The sequence below is a fragment of the Convolutriloba macropyga genome, chromosome 11 (genome assembly GCF_964194025.1).
Source record: "Convolutriloba macropyga chromosome 11, txConMacr16.3, whole genome shotgun sequence".
Classification (NCBI taxonomy): Eukaryota; Metazoa; Xenacoelomorpha; order Acoela; family Convolutidae; genus Convolutriloba; species Convolutriloba macropyga.
The window spans coordinates 39,735,159-39,753,570 of NC_134478.1; the positions used below are offsets into that span (position 1 = coordinate 39,735,159).

General features: G+C 34.4%; 2 protein-coding genes across 5 annotated transcripts in view; one reads left to right on the plus strand and one right to left on the minus strand.

Annotated features, from left to right (window-relative positions):
• LOC142349868 (uncharacterized) overlaps positions 1-15,725 on the minus strand; it is a 60,616-nt gene extending 44,891 nt beyond the window's left edge. For 2 of the 4 annotated variants that reach the window (XR_012760852.1, XM_075401691.1), the window contains exons 1-2: positions 15,556-15,722; positions 4,943-5,058 (exon numbers count right to left, since the gene is read on the minus strand). Coding sequence is in view for 2 of the 4 variants with exons in the window: in XM_075401691.1 (XP_075257806.1) it covers positions 4,943-4,982 (40 nt within the window). In the remaining 2 variants the exon portion in view is untranslated. Of the gene's footprint in view, positions 1-4,942; positions 5,059-15,555 lie in introns of all 4 variants that reach the window. The other 2 variants (XM_075401693.1, XM_075401692.1) reach the window with 2 other exon arrangements.
• The window catches only part of LOC142349625 (uncharacterized), a 343,675-nt gene that overhangs the window by 278,386 nt on the left and 46,877 nt on the right, over positions 1-18,412 (plus strand). The gene's annotated exons all lie outside the window — the stretch shown is intronic.

The following is an 18,412-nucleotide window of genomic DNA, read 5'->3' on the forward strand; positions in this document are numbered from 1 at the left end:
TTTTCACCAAGAAAACAACTTTTCCTAAAGAGATTTTCTCTAGAAGTTGCACTTCAAGAGGACGAAAACGATGTACAGGTGACATTTGATGACTCATATATGTTATGTGAGCAAATATGATATTTTTTAAGTAGTAGTGTGTTAGTTTCTACTAATGGAAAAACTTTTCCTTAAGAAATTTTTATCTAGGACTTGTACATTGAGAATAAAAAAACTGACGTACAATTGACCTTTGATGAGTCATATATATATATATATATATATATATATATATATATAAATATATTTACAAATATATATATATACATATATATATATATATATATATATATATATATATATATATATATGTTATGCGAGCAAAATTGATGTTTTCAGAGTAGTTTCGTGTTGGTTTTCACTTATTGAACAACTTCTCCCTAGGATATTTTTTTCTAGGACTTGTACTTTAAGAGGAGAAGAATTGATATTCATTTCACACTTAAGGGGTCATAATTTTTCTATGTGTGATGCAATCTTAACAAATGATAAATATGTTTTTTAATTATTTGATATTTGACTAATATCAGCTCCGTTCTTTAAAAACAAAGAGAAAAAAGCTTGCTGACGACTAAGGGATTCTAATTTCTAATTAATTTGATCTTCTGACTACTCTGTTTTGATCCGTGGGTGAGTTATATAGGTAAAAATAAGAAATGATGAAGGAGCTACATGAAGTTAAAAGATATATTTTAGAACTATTTTTCCACAAGTTTTCTGTTTGCGCCACTCCTCTTGCTTAGGATTGATGGGCTCTGATAAAATAACAGCAAGCTGCTGATACTTGTTTCCTGATGTTCTTCTTTTTTTGCTTTCTTATACCAATTTCTTTTTGAGGGAGTCCTGATGCGCTCGGAAATCAAACAAGAGAATTCCCTCCGTCTTTTTCTTCTGTGTCCTTACGCTCTCTGAAATCAAAGTGACAAGATTTTGTTTCACCCAATTGTATTTCTTGAAACTACTCGCTTTTCCGACAGGTTCTTCAAATCTAAAAACAAGATGCTTCATAATTTTTTTGCTTCCTCGAAGACTTTGTTTTAACTTCTTATTATCAATTCAAACAAAATCTTCTTAAACGAATTAACCTGAATTATTTGCGGGGTAGAATTAACTCTCGACTTGCAATTGGGTTTTTTCTACTCGGTCACTGTCTGCCCTGACGATTGGTCTTTGCTGGACAAAAAAAACAATTAATCCTGTCGAAATTTCAGTATTTTTAGACTATCACTTCCAGAATACTTTTTTTCTGCACCTTAACATTTCGACATGATCTCTATTGAAAAATCAATTACTCGCTTTTATCGTGTACAAACTTCTTGTTTTCTTGTACGATTTTTGTCAAAAAAAAAACGTAATACGTCTGAATCATATAGCTTGTTGTGTAATAAAGGAAAGGGAAGTCTATCAACAGACTGAACGAGAGTAGTTCGTGTTTGAGTTTGAGTTTGTGGTCTAAATATAGCCCTTAGAAAATATTTTTAAAAAGAAAGTAGAATGATTCTTACCCAGACGTTTCACATGTAGCCAAAAATACTATCTTCAACGTGAGAAATCTCGGAGTGTGCATATGCATTAACAATATATAGTTTATTCACAAAAAAACGCCCAGATTTCTGGTAATGCGCAAAAGCGTCAATGACAAGTATAGACTGGACTTATAGCCCTCAAGCATTTGATGGTTACACAAACAGTATTCTCCACATTGTTGAAGTATCCCTTATAAACGAAGTAATTACGCCTGTGGGCTTCAAAATTGCCTATGCAGGAATAATGCCTGCATTCGCAATACCAAAATATAGTTTTAATCTCATTAGACGCTCAGATTCTTGTTACTGCGCAAAAGTGTTCATGACAAAAATAGACTGGATTTGCAGCCCTCAGGCATTTGTCGGACATACAAACAATTTTCTTCACAATGTAAACGCTTGATTAATTATTCCTTATAAACGAAGGAATTAAACCTGCCGAGTTCAAAATGGAGGTGTTGTAAGTCTATTACATATTCAGGCAGCAATCCTAACATACAGGGTATAATTGCCAAAAGTTTTCCTTCCATCCGCGCGCATGATCGGGCATGTTTGGGTAAAATCAGCCAAAAAGTGTCATCGGGTGTATGGGTTTGTTACTACTCATGTTACAAGTTACGCATCTTGAGTCGAGATGTCAGCGCCGTTTCAGCTCATTATTTTGTAAGAAAAGCACTCTATGCGCTAAAATTATGTCAGAAATGAGTTCATCTCGTTGAAATGCGCTGAAATGACCTTGAGTTTGCTGATTTCACCCATTCTTCATCCCAAAAATCTTACATAATTTAACACTGAAGTGCGCTCAAACTTTGTAAGGCATGCATTCAATTTTCACCGCATTTCTTACATAATTTCAGCGCATCTATCCTTAAACTGTTTATTAACATATAACCAAATTAAAAGAGAAGAATTTCAGGAGTTAAATTACGTAGTGGATAGAGTGATGCTTACGGCAACAAAGAGAAGGTTTTGCGTCTCAACCAGCGCATTACGTCGAAGAGGTGCACCCTAAAAACTCCGCCTTACTGAAATTTGCGCAAAAACAGATACATAAAATGAACAAAATTAGGAGACAAGCTTGTACCTTATTGCGAAATTTTGCGAAATTGAGATACATAAAAATTGTAAAATCGGTGAAAAGACTTGTAGCACGTTGCCGCTCATATTAGTTATCATTTTTTCGCTTTAAATTTCTCTCTATTTGGCAATTTAACCTAATTGAAAGCGCGCTTGTGCGCATGCAAACATTAAAGCCTTATTAATTGAGCATGCAAAAGCGATTTGAGTCGTTTTTAATTGATCACACAAAGTTATTTAAAGATTTCAAAGTAATTTAGAAGTCGAAATAATGACACGACGAAATTTAAATGCTTTGACTTCTAGTCTTAGTTGTAAATATCGAAAAACATCTGTAAATAACTTCTTACAAAATTATTATTCTTGATATGCAATTAGAAAGAGTGCAAAATGGAGCGATTTTTTAGAAAAAATGGTTCTATTCTGTTTTGACCGCCCCAGCTTAGTGGGCTTGTATCATTTACGCCCCAAGGCGCACTTGCCATTTTTTTACATAGTGACGTGCTATATATCATTATAAAAAGTGTAAATGGGGCATAATATCCCTGGGGTGGGGCAAAACAGAGTAGATCCGGAAAAAAACAACAGACAACTGTAAACATGTAAAAGGAGGCAAAAAATTAATAGAAACCCCTGAACCTGTAAATTGACGCAACAAAATATCGAATCAAAAATTAATAGACTGGTAAAAATGTTAAAAAAAGCAAACAGTAGTCTCGGAATGGAGGGACCTTTCAGAAAAAGATAACCTGACATCTAAAACAGACGCAGAATTGAGGAATTCTTCAGAAAATATAGTTAGAAACCTGTAAACCTGCAAACAGACAAAAGAAAAAAATGAATGGACTCAATTTAACAAATTCATTTGATAAATACAATTGGAAATCCCCAAGTAAAACAAAATTCAGCAAAAAAAAAACAGTTATCTGCACATATCTAGCTTTTAACCGAAATTTCACTCTGTCTAAATTTATCTTGTTTATGGACAAACAACAGTATTAATGAACTTCCTCCCTTTGTTTTTTAGATGGCAAAAGTTACGGATGTAGAGAAGTGACAATCAAAAATCTCAGTTGATGGTAATTTCTTTTTGTTTTATCCTAAATTGAAACTGAGGGATAATTCAAAATTTATTATATTTGTCAAATTTCGTAAAACTATTTCAAAATAAAGCTTGAATACAAATAAAAACCTGAAATACCATGAAAATAGTGAGGCGACGATCATTAATATCAATTTATGGTAATTTCATTTCCAATTGCTCTAAGTTAAAACAGGGGTTTTTCAGAAATTAAAGCATTTTTCAAATTGTTTTTAAAATTATTTTTTCCGGGGGATTTTTTCCGTTTGTGCCCCCAGTATATTATGCCTCCCCCCGATACGTGCCATTAAATATTAAAACATCATGTAAAAACATAGCACTTCAGTCTGTGGGTTGCAAATAAAATGCGCCCATTAAGCTGTGGGACACAAACGGAAAATATCCTTATCTCAGAACCATGATGCTTGAATACAAATAACAGCCTGAAAAACCAGGAAGTTCGTACGATATGGTTTATTTATAACCTGTAAACCACTTTGAACTACTTAATTGCTATCAATTAATAAAGCTTTCAAACACTTTTACAGGCTCAAAAACGAGCATTTAGTTGGGCTTAACTGCGCGTTTGCCTGAACACTTTTGCAAACACGGGTTGCGCAATTCCATTCAATTTTGCCTGTTTTTGCTAGAGTATCAATTTTGCGCAATTTTTTGTTGCATTTCCAATTTATTAACACAAGAAAAACGAACAAGAGATACGCAGATCGGAAATATTTGCCCGTGTTGATTTCGATTTACCTCTGCGGCGTTATGCGCTATTCTTTGAATACTCAGTGGTTTTCAGCGCTTTTCTTGCTATGCTTTGGCGCATTTCAGCACATTTCAGCGCAATACCATGTTAAGTTATTGTGCTGAAATTTTATACGTTTTCTTGACCCGGGAACTGAAAATTCTTCTGCCAGATCTTAAATGGAAAATCGTATCGTCACACCGCGCTTTCTACCTTGGTTGAATTTTTTGTCGTTTCTAACGTATTCAAAAGAAAACCATCTTCTTGGCGTGGAGTTTGTTTTCCAAAACGAGAGATTACCTTGTCTGTACTTGCCTACAATATTATTAGCTAGTTACTACCCTAGAGCCAAATGGACGCAGAGCAGAATACCGGAGAATGAGATTTAAAACCAAATATTACCCGCGCTCTGATTGGTTGAGCTTAAAGTCATTACCTTAAAGTCCTTTTTTGGGAAAAAGTACATACAGAAATAGCATAACGAAAGATCGATCTGTGGTCGCAACATCTCCCGTTTTCCGCGCCAGGGGATCGCAACCGCGGAGAGGGCGATTGGAGCCTTACCAAACCCCACAACATAGGTACTAAAGCAACAAAAACTACTTGATTTGCGGTTTCTTGCAATTGTTTTACTTTAATTTAAACCAATCAGATTATTTCGCCAATAAAACTTAAGCATTCGGCTCTGATTCTCCTTTTTAAATTTCGGCACTGCGCTCATTCCTAATTCCTACCTCCGACTATCCTACCATTAAACCCATTTGAAATGAAAAGTAACAATCAAACATTTTTCTCACACCTTTGCTATCGTTTTCTCACACAGTTTCTGCCATGGAGAAGCGTTCATACTGCAATTTAAAATTCATTAGTTTAAAACTTTTGAAGGGCAAAAGCAACCATGTGGCAAAGCTTTTTATTGATCGCATTTTCTCGATGACTTTGACCTCGTTGGACAACATAAGAAAGAAAAACCAATGTACGGTAAAATAAAGTGGGGTCCGTGTGCTGAATTTAGTAAATTCCTGAGTGTTAACTGTCTTGACAGTGCCAGGAAAGACAAAAACGTTCAGATTTTTGCAGTTAAATTTTTCTGTGTCAATTGTATTGTTATGCATTTGATAACAGTCAATTTTCAGATTGTTTTTAATAAAACCTTCTGCATAATTGATAGACAGCTGCATCTATTATTGAGGCTAAATGGTTTTTTAGGCAGTCCCTGTTAGATTTTTCTTCGAAAAAATTGTAAAAAAGAGCTCAACTTTTCAACATTTGGGTGTCTAACTTTTTGTCAAGTAATTTTTCTAGGCCTGAAAGTTTTTTAATATGGAGCAGTTGGACAGTTGGATCAAATTGGTTTTAAGGAGATTGATGTATGTCTAGGGATTTAGAGAAATGAAATGGGAAATTTGATATTTTTGCTGTTATCTATGTTTTTTCTTTTTATCTCTGTATTTTTCTGTTGGGTCATAAAAGTTGAATGTAACAGGTGCTTGCCTCTTTTTAGAGTTTCCAATGAACAAGATCGTTACAAATGATATGGCATAAACCATAAACAATATTAAAACATTTACAAAAATCAAATTCTTCTTTGTATTAATGATGCTTTTTGTACGCTTCTTAAAAAATGTGACGGCTAATGATGCATTTTTTCGGCTTACAAATTCTTTATGCGGCTTTTTGTTGAGTGAACTTTTAATTAGAAACTGCGGTCTTTTAATTAGAAACTGGTTTCCGACTTTGTCAGTTCTTTTTTCTGGTTTTGAGAATGTTATTTTTTTCCATCCCCAAATACTGGGAGAATGAATTGTACAGTCAATTGTTTTTTTTGTGTGTTAATTTGACTAATCAAAATAATAATTGCAGAAAATTGTGACTGTATCACTAAAACGCCCTCCAATAGAAAAAAATTTTGATTGGACAATTTTTTGAATGTCTTTTGTGAGTTCTCGAGCTTCAAAATGTCGAAAACGTTTTTTTTTTACTCTACGCTCAAAAAATTTAAATTTATTCAGAAGCATTACTCTATTAAGTCACGGGCCACAACGGCACGCAGAAATGTTTGTTCGGACTATTTCTGTCAAAAACAAGGTAGTTTTTGAGGTAATACGTCTTTTCTTGCTATATTCGGTCCATTTGGGTAATTTTAACAAAAAATCTTTTTAAACTCAATTTTTGCAAAAAACATGTGGAAGTTATTTTCGAATTTTTGTCTGCTATCTTTTTTCTGCTAATCATTCAGCAAATTTCTGTTTATAGTTTTAAATTGTTTTGTACAATTGTAAATTTTAGGGCACAATCGTATTAGTTCATTTTGGTCAAACGTTTCGCTAAAATAATAATAAAAAACCTCAAAATTAATTGATTTTATATTCAATCTTGAGTTTGCACAGAATCATTCTTTGTAATCTTCTGATAAATTCTGTATTTTCTTACATAATGTGAAGATACTATGAAAAGTTAATCACCTTCATCCAAAAAAAACGACTTACGGTTATCAATTTTAATTTGCGAATAAACCGATTTGACTGGAAATTTATTATGAAAAAATCATTTGCCAAACCAATTGTTTCTTTTTCAATTTTGTTTTCTCCAAAAATGAATTCATCTTCTTGAATAATGAATTCATTTCAATTTTCAAGAATTTCAAAAACAGAACTTCAACAGCAAAATTAACAATCATTCAACAGTAAATCAGCTGCAATGTAAAAAAATGAGGATTGAATTCAGCATCGTTAGTCGAATTTTCCAATCCGGTAAATTTTGGAAGCAGAAATAAATTCTTCGATCGATTTCTTCAAAAAACTTTTGGTTCTATTGATCTCTATTTAATTTCACCATTTTTCATTAAACAAATTAGGCAATCCATTTAATCCTCCTACTTATTAAAACCAAGGCAAACTGCAGGTTGCATAATTTTTGGCTTCATAATCGCAGCAAAAACACAGGGTTTGCTAAATAAAGATAAGAGAAACTTTCAAGTTACCTTCTCTTGTTTTTTTTAAATTTAACCGATCTTGCTTTTTTTTCCCGATAGAGACGTCAAAGGACAAAATAGGGGTTAGACTATTTTCTCTTGTGTTTCATAAGAAAGGCTTTGTGACCTCTCATAAATGAGACTAAGTGAGAAAACGACGAACATAACACAAACCTTTGAATTAAAAAAACAATATGTATCAACTGAAAACATTAAACAAAATCTGTTATACTTGCAGAGACCGAGTGATATCTGCCATTAGTTAGTCCAAGTGATAGCACAGCAAAAGAGCAACAACTAAGGGAAACCTCAAAATTTCACAGGACTGAAAACAATTACAATTATGATTAAAAACCGCAGAATAATGACTGGAATCGAAAATGATTTTTCACTGCCACATTAGAAAATTAATGGCGCCCGACGTTGATGAAATTATTTAATTTGAAAAGGTGATGACCAAAAATTTTCGCCAAAGTCAAACGTTGAATATTATTTTTTAAAGGAGCTCGGTAATAAAGGGAAAAACACATAACAAGCAATTGTCTGATTAAATCAGTTGAAACTATGTCTCGATAGAACCTATTTATTACACTAAGTAGCCTTCTTGAGAAGAGATGAGAAAAATCTGTGAAAACAAAAAAATCGAATTGCAAAACATTAAAAAAATCGTCTCCGAGTTTTTCTTTCCTCTTTAGCACCAATTTTACGGGTTCCAGACTTTAAAAGCACTCATTTTTTTGCTTCATCTGATGTAACTGTGTTACTGAAATTGGCCATTTCTGTTTGATCATTGGCATAAGTATTCAAAAATAAGGCTCGCGCAAATAAACAGTAGACCAGTACAAACGACAGTTTTCTGATAGCTCAAAAAACCACAGTGATATCATCAATAGCCTCATTATTGATTTGCAGCTATCCCGGGCCGAGGAATGAGCGGAAAAAAATGCAAGAAATGAGCGGAATTTGATTAAAATCGGACAGTTTAGCAAAATCCGCTCAAAGCCCTTACATTTTTTTGACCGGAATGAGCGGAATTTGAGCGGAAAAAAATGCAAGTATTGAGCGGAATTTGAGCGGAATAAAAAATGCAAGAAATGAGCGGAATTTGAGCGGAAAAAATGCAAGAAATGAGCGGAATTTGAGCGGAATAAAAAATGCAAGAAATGAGCGGAATTTGAGCGGAATAAAAAATGCAAGAAATGAGCAGAAATTGAGCGGAATAAAAAATGCAAGAAGTGAGCGGAATTTAAGCGGAAAAAAATGCAAGAAATGAGAGGAATGGTAGGAATGAGCGGATTTTTGAGCGGAATTTGAGCGGAAAAAAATGCAATAAATGAGAGGAAAGGTCGGAATGAGCGGATTTTTTAGTCTGATCAGTGGACGTTTTGAACGCACTTTAGTCTGATCAGAGGACGTTTCGAACGCACTTTAGTCTGAGCAGGGACGTTTCGAGCGCACTTTTGTCTGATCAGGGGACGTTTCGAGAGCTGAAATAGGTTAAATACTGTCGGAAAAAATCTACAGTTGAACTAACGAACAATTTTTGAGATTTTCCAGTATGTTTTGGGTGTGTTCCCCTCCTCCTTCTCTCAACCGGGCTGGGGACCGGCTACGGCGGAGTTACAAACAAACAACTATAGGAGATTTTGAGTAGAGCTTTAGGTAAAAAACCAAGCATAAACTAGGGTACTAAAGCAACAAAAACTAATTTATTTGCAGTTTCTTGCATTTGTTTCACTATAATTTAAACCAATCAGATTATTTCGCCAATAAAACTTAAGCATTCGGCTCTGATTCTCTTTTTTTTAAAATTTCGGCACTGCGCTCATTCCTAATTCCTACCTCCGACTATCCTACCATTAAACCCATTTGAAATGAAAAGTAACAATCAAACATTTTTCTCACACCTTTGCTATCGTTTTCTCACACAGTTTCTGCCATGGAGAAGCGTTCATACTGCAATTTAAAATTCATTAGTTTAAAACTTTTGAAGGGCAAAAGCAACCATGTGACAAAGCTTTTTATTGATCGCATTTTCTCGATGATTTTGACCTCGTTGGACAACATAAGAAAGAAAAACCAATGTACGGTAAAATAAAGTGGGGTCCGTGTGCAGAATTTAGTAAATTCCTGAGTGTTAACTGTCTTGACAGTGCCAGGAAAGACAAAAACGTTCAGATTTTTGCAGTTAAATTTTTCTGTGTCAATTGTATTGTTATGCATTTGATAACAGTCAATTTTCAGATTGTTTTTAATAAAACTTCTGCATAATTGATAGACAGCTGAATCTATTATTGAGGCTAAATGGTTTTTTAGGCAGTCCCTGTTAGATTTTTCTTCGAAAAAATTGTAAAAAAGAGCTCAACTATTCAACATTTGGGTGTCTAACTTTTTGTCAAGTAATTTTTCTAGGCCTGAAAGTTTTTTAATATGGAGCAGTTGGACAGTTGGATCAAATTGGTTTTAAGGAGATTGATGTATGTCTAGGGATTTAGAGAAATGAAATGGGAAATTTGATATTTTTGCTGTTATCTATGTTTTTTCTTTTTATCTCTGTATTTTTCTGTTGGGTCATAAAAGTTGAATGTAACAGGTGCTTGCCTCTTTTTAGAGTTTCCAATGAACAAGATCGTTACAAATGATATGGCATAAACAATATTAAAACATTTACAAAAATCAAATTCTTCTTTGTATTAATGATGCTTTTTGTACGCTTCTTAAAAAATGTGACGGCTAATGATGTATTTTTTTGGCTTACAAATTCTTTATGCGGCTTTTTGTTGAGTGAACTTTTAATTAGAAACTGCGGTCTTTTAATTAGGAACTGGTTTCCGACTTTGTCAGTTCTTTTTTCTGGTTTTGAGAATGTTATTTTTTTCCATCCCCAAATACTGGGAGAATGAATTGTACAGTCAATTGTTTTTTTTGTGTGTTAATTTGACTAATCAAAATAATAATTGCAGAAAATTGTGACTGTATCACTAAAACGCCCTCCAATAGAAAAAAATTTTGATTGGACAATTTTTTGAATGTCTTTTGTGAGTTCTCGAGCTTCAAAATGTCGAAAACGTTTTTTTTTTACTCTACGCTCAAAAAATTTAAATTTATTCAGAAGCATTACTCTATTAAGTCACGGGCCACAACGGCACGCAGAAATGTTTGTTCGGACTATTTCTGTCAAAAACAAGGTAGTTTTTGAGGTAATACGTCTTTTCTTGCTATTTTCGGTCCATATGGGTAATTTTAACAAAAAATCTTTTTAAACTCATTTTTTGCAAAAAACATGTGAAAGTTATTTTCGAATTTTTATCTGCTATCTTTTTTCTGCTAATCATTCAGCAAATTTCTGTTTATAGTTTTAAATTGTTTTGTACAATTGTAAATTTTAGGGCACAATCGTATTAGTTCATTTTGGTCTTCTTCTTCTGTACTGAAAAAGTCCGTCAAACGTTTCGCTAAAATAATAATAAAAAACCTCAAAATTAATTGTTAATATATTCAATCTTGAGTTTGCACAGAATCATTCCTTGTAATCTTTTGGTAAATTCTGTATTTTCTTACATAATGTGAAGATACTATGAAAAGTTAATCACCTCCATCCAAAGTAACCGGCTTACGGTTATCATTTTTAATTTGCGAATAAACCGATTTGACTGGAAGTTTATTATGAAAAAATCATTTGCCAAACCATTTTGTTTCTTTTTCAATTTTGTTTTCTCCAAAAATGAATTCATCTTCTTGAAAAATGAATTCATTTCATTTTTCAAGAATTTCAAAAACAGAACTTCAACAGCAAAATTAACAATCATTCAACAGTAAATCAGCTGCAATGTAAAAAAATGAGGATTGAATTCAGCATCGTTAGTCGAATTTTCCAATCCGGTAAATTTTGGAAGCAGAAATAAATTCTTCGATCGATTTCTTCAAAAAATTTTTGGTTCTATTGATCTCTATTTAATTTCACCATTTTTCATTAAACAAATTAGGCAATCAATTTAATCCTCCTACTTATTAAAACCAAGGCAAACTGCAGGTTGCATAATTTTTGGCTTCATAATCGCAGCAAAAACACAGGGTTTGCTAAATAAAGCTAAGAGAAACTTTCAAGTTACCTTCTCTTGTTTTTTTTTTAAATTTAACTGATCTTGCTTTTTTTTTCCCGATAGAGACGTCAAAGGACAAAATAGGGGTTAGACTATTTTCTCTTGTGTTTCATAAGAAAGGCTTTGTGACCTCTCATAAATGAGACTAAGTGAGAAAACGAAGAACATAACACAAACCTTTGAATTAAAAAAACAATATGTATCAACTGAAAACATTAAACAAAATCTGTTATACTTGCAGAGACCGAGTGATATCTGCCATTAGTTAGTCCAAGTGATAGCACAGCAAAAGAGCAACAACTAAGGGAAAACCTCAAAATTTCACAGGAATGAAAACAATTACAATTATGATTAAAAACCGCAGAATAATGACTGGAATCGAAAATGATTTTTCACTGCCGCATTAGAAAATTAATGGCGCCCGACGTTGATGAAATTATTTAATTTGAAAAGGTGATGACCAAAAATTTTCGCCAAAGTCAAACGTTGAATATTATTTTTTATAGGAGCTCGGTAATAAATGGAAAAACACATAACAAGCAATTGTCTGATTAAATCAGTTGAAACTATGACTCGATAGAACCTATTTATTACACTAAGTAGCCTTCATGAGAAGAGATGAGAAAAATCTGTGAAAACAAAAAAAATCGACTTGCAAAACATTTTAAAAAATCATCTCCGAGTTTCTCTTTCCTCTTTAGCACCAATTTTACGGGTTTCAGACTTTAAAAGCACTCATTTTTCTGCTTCATCTGATGTAACTGTGTTACTGAAATTGGCCATTTCTGTTTGATCATTGGCATAAGTATTCAAAAATAAGGCTCGCGCAAATAAACAGAAGACCAGTACAAACGACAGTTTTCTGATAGCTCAAAAAACCACAGTGACATCATCAATAGCCTCATTATTGATTCGCAGCTATGGAAAAATAAAAGTTTTTTTTACTACTGAGCCGCAAATCAATTTACAAACTAGAAAATAATCCTTTTTTTGCTCCAAAAATTGACGACCCTGATGCTTGTCTGATTTCGAATTTTCTGTTGTGTTTGAAAGACTGCTTGTCATAGGCCGGACAGTGAGGTCTATTGTTAAAATTCTTTGGATTGCAATTCAGGGATTTTCCTACCCAGGTTTTGGTCCAGACCCAAATTGAGCTATGATCAGACCCAATCGAGCGCACACCCCTGTGTTCGCAGACCGAAATTACAGGGTCTGGAAAGCGGTTCGAGCGCACAATAGTCTGGACCATGGTCTGACTTCGGTCTGATCAGAAGTCAATTCGGTCTGGACGGTCTGATCATAGTCTTTATAGTCTGGACCATGGTCTGGGTTCGGTCTGATCAGAGTTCAACTCGGTCTGGAAGGTCTGATCACAGTCTTTATAGTCTGGGTTCGGTCTGATCAGAGGTCAATTCGGCCTGGAAGGTCTGATCACAGTCTTTATAGTCTGGACCATGGTCTGGGTTCGGTCTGATCAGAGGTCAATTCGGCCTGGAAGGTCTGATCACAGTCTTTATAGTCTGGACCATGGTCTGGGTTCGGTCTGATCAGAGGTCAATTCGGTCTGGAAGGTCTGATTTCGAATGCATTATTTTTTCAATTTTTTTGTTTTTTTATTGAGGGATGTTGGCTCTGCCAAGAGGCAACAATAAAGCAGCGTTCCGATCAGAGACTCATCTAAAGTCCGATTACTCTGAGCAAAAACAAGGAGTCCAGCTGATAGCAAATGCCTGTTCCCTCAAGAAGAAATTTTGATTAACTGAAGACCACGACGTTTCTTGTGGAAAGCTGTCTAAGTTCATCCATTGAGTCAGAAACATGAACTAAGGGGTATGGTAACCCAGGTTTTGGTCCAGACCCAAATTGAGCTATGATCAGACCCAATCGAGCGCACACCCCTGTGTTCCCAGACCGAAATTACAGGGTCTGGAAAGCGGTTCGAGCGCACAATAGTCTGGACCATGGTCTGATTTCGGTCTGATCAGAAGTCAATTCGGTCTGGAAGGTCTGATCACAGTCTTTATAGTCTGGACCATGGTCTGTGTTCGGTCTGATCAGAGGTCAATTCGGTCTGGAAGGTCTGATTTCGAGTGCATTTTTTTTTCAATTTTTTTTGTATTTTTATTGAGGGATGTTGGCTCTGCCAAGAGGCAACAATAAAGCAGCGTTCCGATCAGAGACTCATCTAAAGTCCGATGACTCTGATCAGAAACAAGGAGTCCAGTTGTTAGCAAATGCCGGTCCCCTCAAGAGGAAATTTTGATTAACTGAAGACCACGAGGTTTCTTGTGGAAAACTGTCTAAGTTCATCCATTGAGTCAGAAATATGAACTAAGGGGTATGGTAAATAAAATTTTTTTCTCAACAGTTAAGTTTCGTTTTCATTAGCAATATTCTCAGAATTGGCTTTTCCCTAGATGATTTTAATACACCAAACACCAGTTTTTTATGAAATGAATATATTATAGCAAAGTTAAGAGATTTGTTCATAATTAAAATCTTTCTCTGATCAGACTATTTTGAGCGCACATGAGTCTGATCATAGTCTGATTAAGGTCTGGGCAATGGTCTGAAATTGAGTCTGGACCATGGTCTGAAGGTGGTCTGATCATAGTCTGTTTATAGTCTGGACAATGGTCTGAGTTTGGGTCTGATCATAAGCGCACTATAGTCTGATAAGGGGACATTTTGGTCTGGAAAGTCTGATCAGAGATCGTTTTGGTCTCGATGATCTGATCAGAGGTAACTTCGGTCTGGAAAGTCTGATCAGAGGTCATTTCAGTCTGCATAGTCTGATCATAGCTCAATTTGGGTCTGGACCTAAACCTGGGAAATAAAATTCTTTTCTCAACAGTTAGGTTTCGTTTTCATTAGCAATATTTTCAGAATTGGTTTTTCCTTAGATGATTTTAACACTGCAAACACCAGTTTTTATGAAATGAATATATTATAGCAAAATTAAGAGGTTTGTTCATAATTAAAATCTTTCTCTGATCAGACTATTTTGAGCGAACTTGAGTCTGATCATAGTCTGATTAAGGTCTGGGCAATGGTCTGAAATTGAGTCTGGACCATGGTCTGAAGATGGTCTGATCATAGTCTGTTTATAGTCTGGACAATGGTCTGAATTTGGGTCTGATCATAAGCGCACTATAGTCTGGACGGTGGTCTGGGTTCGGTCTGATCAGAGGACATTTTGGTCTGGAAGGTCTGATCAGAGATCATTTTGGTCTGGATGGTCTGATCAGAGGTAACTTCGGTCTGGAAAGTCTGATCAGAAGTCATTTCAGTCTGCATAGTCTGATCATAGCTCAATTTGGGTCTGGACCTAAACCTGGGTACTTCGTTTTAATTTGAGATTCACTTTTTAACGTAGTAGTAATTATTTAGTTTGTCATGACGATTGAGCACACTACTGTTGCATTCTGTATGATATCAAAACTCAGAAAGAAATGGTTGAAGTACACAGTGGACACTCAATAATAGTGATCCTTCTAATGCATTTTTGTATTTCTCATTTCTTTTGCAAGTTTTGAACTTAAATAATTACTATTTCGCTATAACCGACACCAAATAAAAATCATGAACTAGGTATGCTTACTAAACTGACCTTACCATATTTTGTATAAAAATTCACCTTATTTGCTAATTTTTTAAGTGTTGAGTTCTAAAAATGCTACTAGAACAGATTCTTTAGATAGTAATCCTCTTGCGACCGCCTAAATATTGGCTGAGATACCTTTTAAGTATCATTATACACTTAAGTAGAGTCTATCAATGACTACCAAGTAGTACTCAGGATCAGGTACGCGACCCAAGCCAGCTCTGATCAGCCGGACCATAGGCTAAAACTACTGATGTAAGCCTAGCCATGATATTACTTCACAATAATGTCACTTTATACTGATTTTATAGTGCTTTATGAGCATTTCCATTGATGATGATGTCAAAAAAATGAAGTGTCACGTAATCAAACGTCTCGGAAATTGTTAAGCTAGACTAACGTTTTTGTGCTGGTGGTTCTTTCAATGATCAATGATAGACGGATGCTTTGCTTCGCTAAAGCAATGTTGTAAAATATCAGTTTATTGAACCGAGATGCAAATATTTTGACAAACTATTCAGACGATCCGTGCATCGCAAAAATCAGTTATGACAAAGATATAAATACGACAAATCTTTTCAGCTTTTCTGTACAAATATTTAGATAAGTTATTGCGACATTCAGTTCAGCATCGTTCGACAGTAAACCACCCAATTGAAGATTCAGTTCACATTGTTTTATGGCTATTATTGCATAATCATGTATAAGCAGGTAGTTGAAACAAACTTTATGAGTACACTGATTTAACGTTCAATTCTTTAGGAGTTCGTTCAATAGCGAGGAAATCAGCGATTGAAAATCAAAATAACCTCAACTGAATTAATTTGAGAAAAAAACTTGTGAGCTTGATTGCTTTTGTCCATTTGTTTAAGTGAGATATTATAGCACTGAAGGCAAGATTCCCAAATAATTGAATTTTGAAATAGACAATGCTGACTTCGGAGACAATTTTTTGACTATAACTATGATCATGAGCAATAAGGGACACCATTAATTATGCGCCTTCGGAAAACTTTTTACTAAACCACATATCGCATTGTTTATTTACATTTCTGCGTTGTGAAATATTACTAACACTCCAAAAATTCAGGTATATGTACCTAAAGACGCGTTAAAGTTACCATAACATTTCATATATTAAGTGGCCAATGTCTGGAAAATCAGCTATATGTATTCAAATTTGACGGGCTTTTTCTCGACCCTTGTTTTAAGATTAGCGTTGTAAGCGTGTGTGTGGAAATGTGTAACATAAGGCTAATTTTTTCAAATTTGATTCAAATTACCCATTTCTCACGGATACAGTATCTAACTACCGAAATAAAAGAAATATAAAAATCGTGAATAATTTCAAAAATGTCCCTCTCGATACTAATTGTAGATTAAAAACACATTTAGTAGTTTTGCAATTACACATAGCACTTTAAATACTCAACAACCTGGAAAAGGGTTGTGTTTATTTGCGAATGCGGGTGACGAAAATCAGGCTAATCCGTCTCGGGTTTCCAAAATTCACGTAACTGTTTTTGATCAAGAATAGAAATTTTGGACATTTGTCACGTAAAGCTGAGAGCCGCAACAAAAAGAACTGTTAAATTTTCACAATAAAGTTTACAAGAATGTTTAAAAAATATTGCAAAAACTTCCAAAAGTGTGTCACTGAATTATATTGCTGTTTTAATTTACCTTCTGCCATTCCACGCTAGCAATTTTACCGTTGATTATGTCATCTTTCATGAAAAAAAGACACAAAAAAATATACAGATTAGTTAACTTAAAACTGGCTTGGTTTTTGCATAGCAAACAATACTAATGCTAATTGTATAATAAAAAGCAAGCGGAAAAATTTGGCTCAGAAAACAATGCCAACCTAATGAGACATTTCCAAACGCTAAACTTATCGTAACGAGTACACTTTTTCTCGCCTTTTCTGAACATTGTGGACATCGCTGCCTAAACTTTTACTGGATACAGATACCTGAATTGTTTTCGGTAAACTCGCAACAACAAGAGAAATAACTTATGAAAACTACACTTTTTGGAGTAGAAACATCCTCAAAACTACAGAATTTTTAAAATCTTCTCATTAGCATTTAGCAAAAAAATAACTGATTGAGATATATTTATTTATAATTATCATAACAGTTAACTGTTTATCAAGATAGTGATTGCTGTGGCATAAAAACAAAAGGTTCTTCTTTTTTCACCTCGATTTACTTATCCCCTATATATTAAACCCGAATATAATCACCCCTTAGTCATTTAACCCCGCAATTTAATCACGCCAAAATCGGTTTAATACCAAAATCTTTTATTTGTTTCAGCGTCCTGAAGAACAATTAGCAAAGCTAAAGCTCAAAGGATTTAAACACCACAAAACTACTGACCTTCAAGGGTCGAACAGCTTCCGTTTGTTTGAATTCGAAGAAAAATGATGACAGTGCTTTTTATAGCAATGCCTCTGATCGAAAGAAAACTCGACAAGTCTGACCTGTTTTCTTTTGCATTTTGATTTGAATCAAAAAGGACCGGTGCTTTTGAAAGGGAAAAATGTAAGCTAAATTTTAAAACCTACTTCCTTAGCTGGCAAAAATTAGCAAATGAAAACGAAAATTAACTGTGTGTTCAAAAGGAATTTCAATGAAATCCAGATTGATTTTTTTGCTAGAAGCTACGCTGTGCAAGTTTTATATCTAAATGTTGCAAAACTGTGTTCCCAATTAGGGGTCCCATCATATGAATAACGATCGCCATCAAAATCTCTGCTGGAGCACAATATGAGGCTTAGACGTACTTCCGTGAGGACGAAAGGAGGGCGCCAACTCAAAAAAATTAAGACGGTTTTCAAAATTAAGTTTACTCGAAGAAACAAATTCAATAATTTTTCAATTGCACAACTAAGTCCAACTGGCATTAGCCCCAAGAAATGAATATCAGTTCCATCCTTTTATATCTCCATTCTGCACCTTTCCTTTCAAGTTCTCATACTTCTTCTTCTTCGGTTATTTTTGCCCAGATGAGATGTCAAAAACTTTGAATTTTGCACCGCAGCATTTTTTTGTAAGGCCACTTAATGATTTACTGACGTCATCTTTTTTAGTCCCGGTTCTCCGAGAGCCGATGTCATATACGGATCACAAAAATTAAAATACGCTCGTGGTCATCTTTTTCGCTGTCACACTCGTATCGGGTACATTAAAATGTCGGTCCATAAATTGACACTGTTTGCATTTTGTTAAACGATGCGATGTTTTTATTAA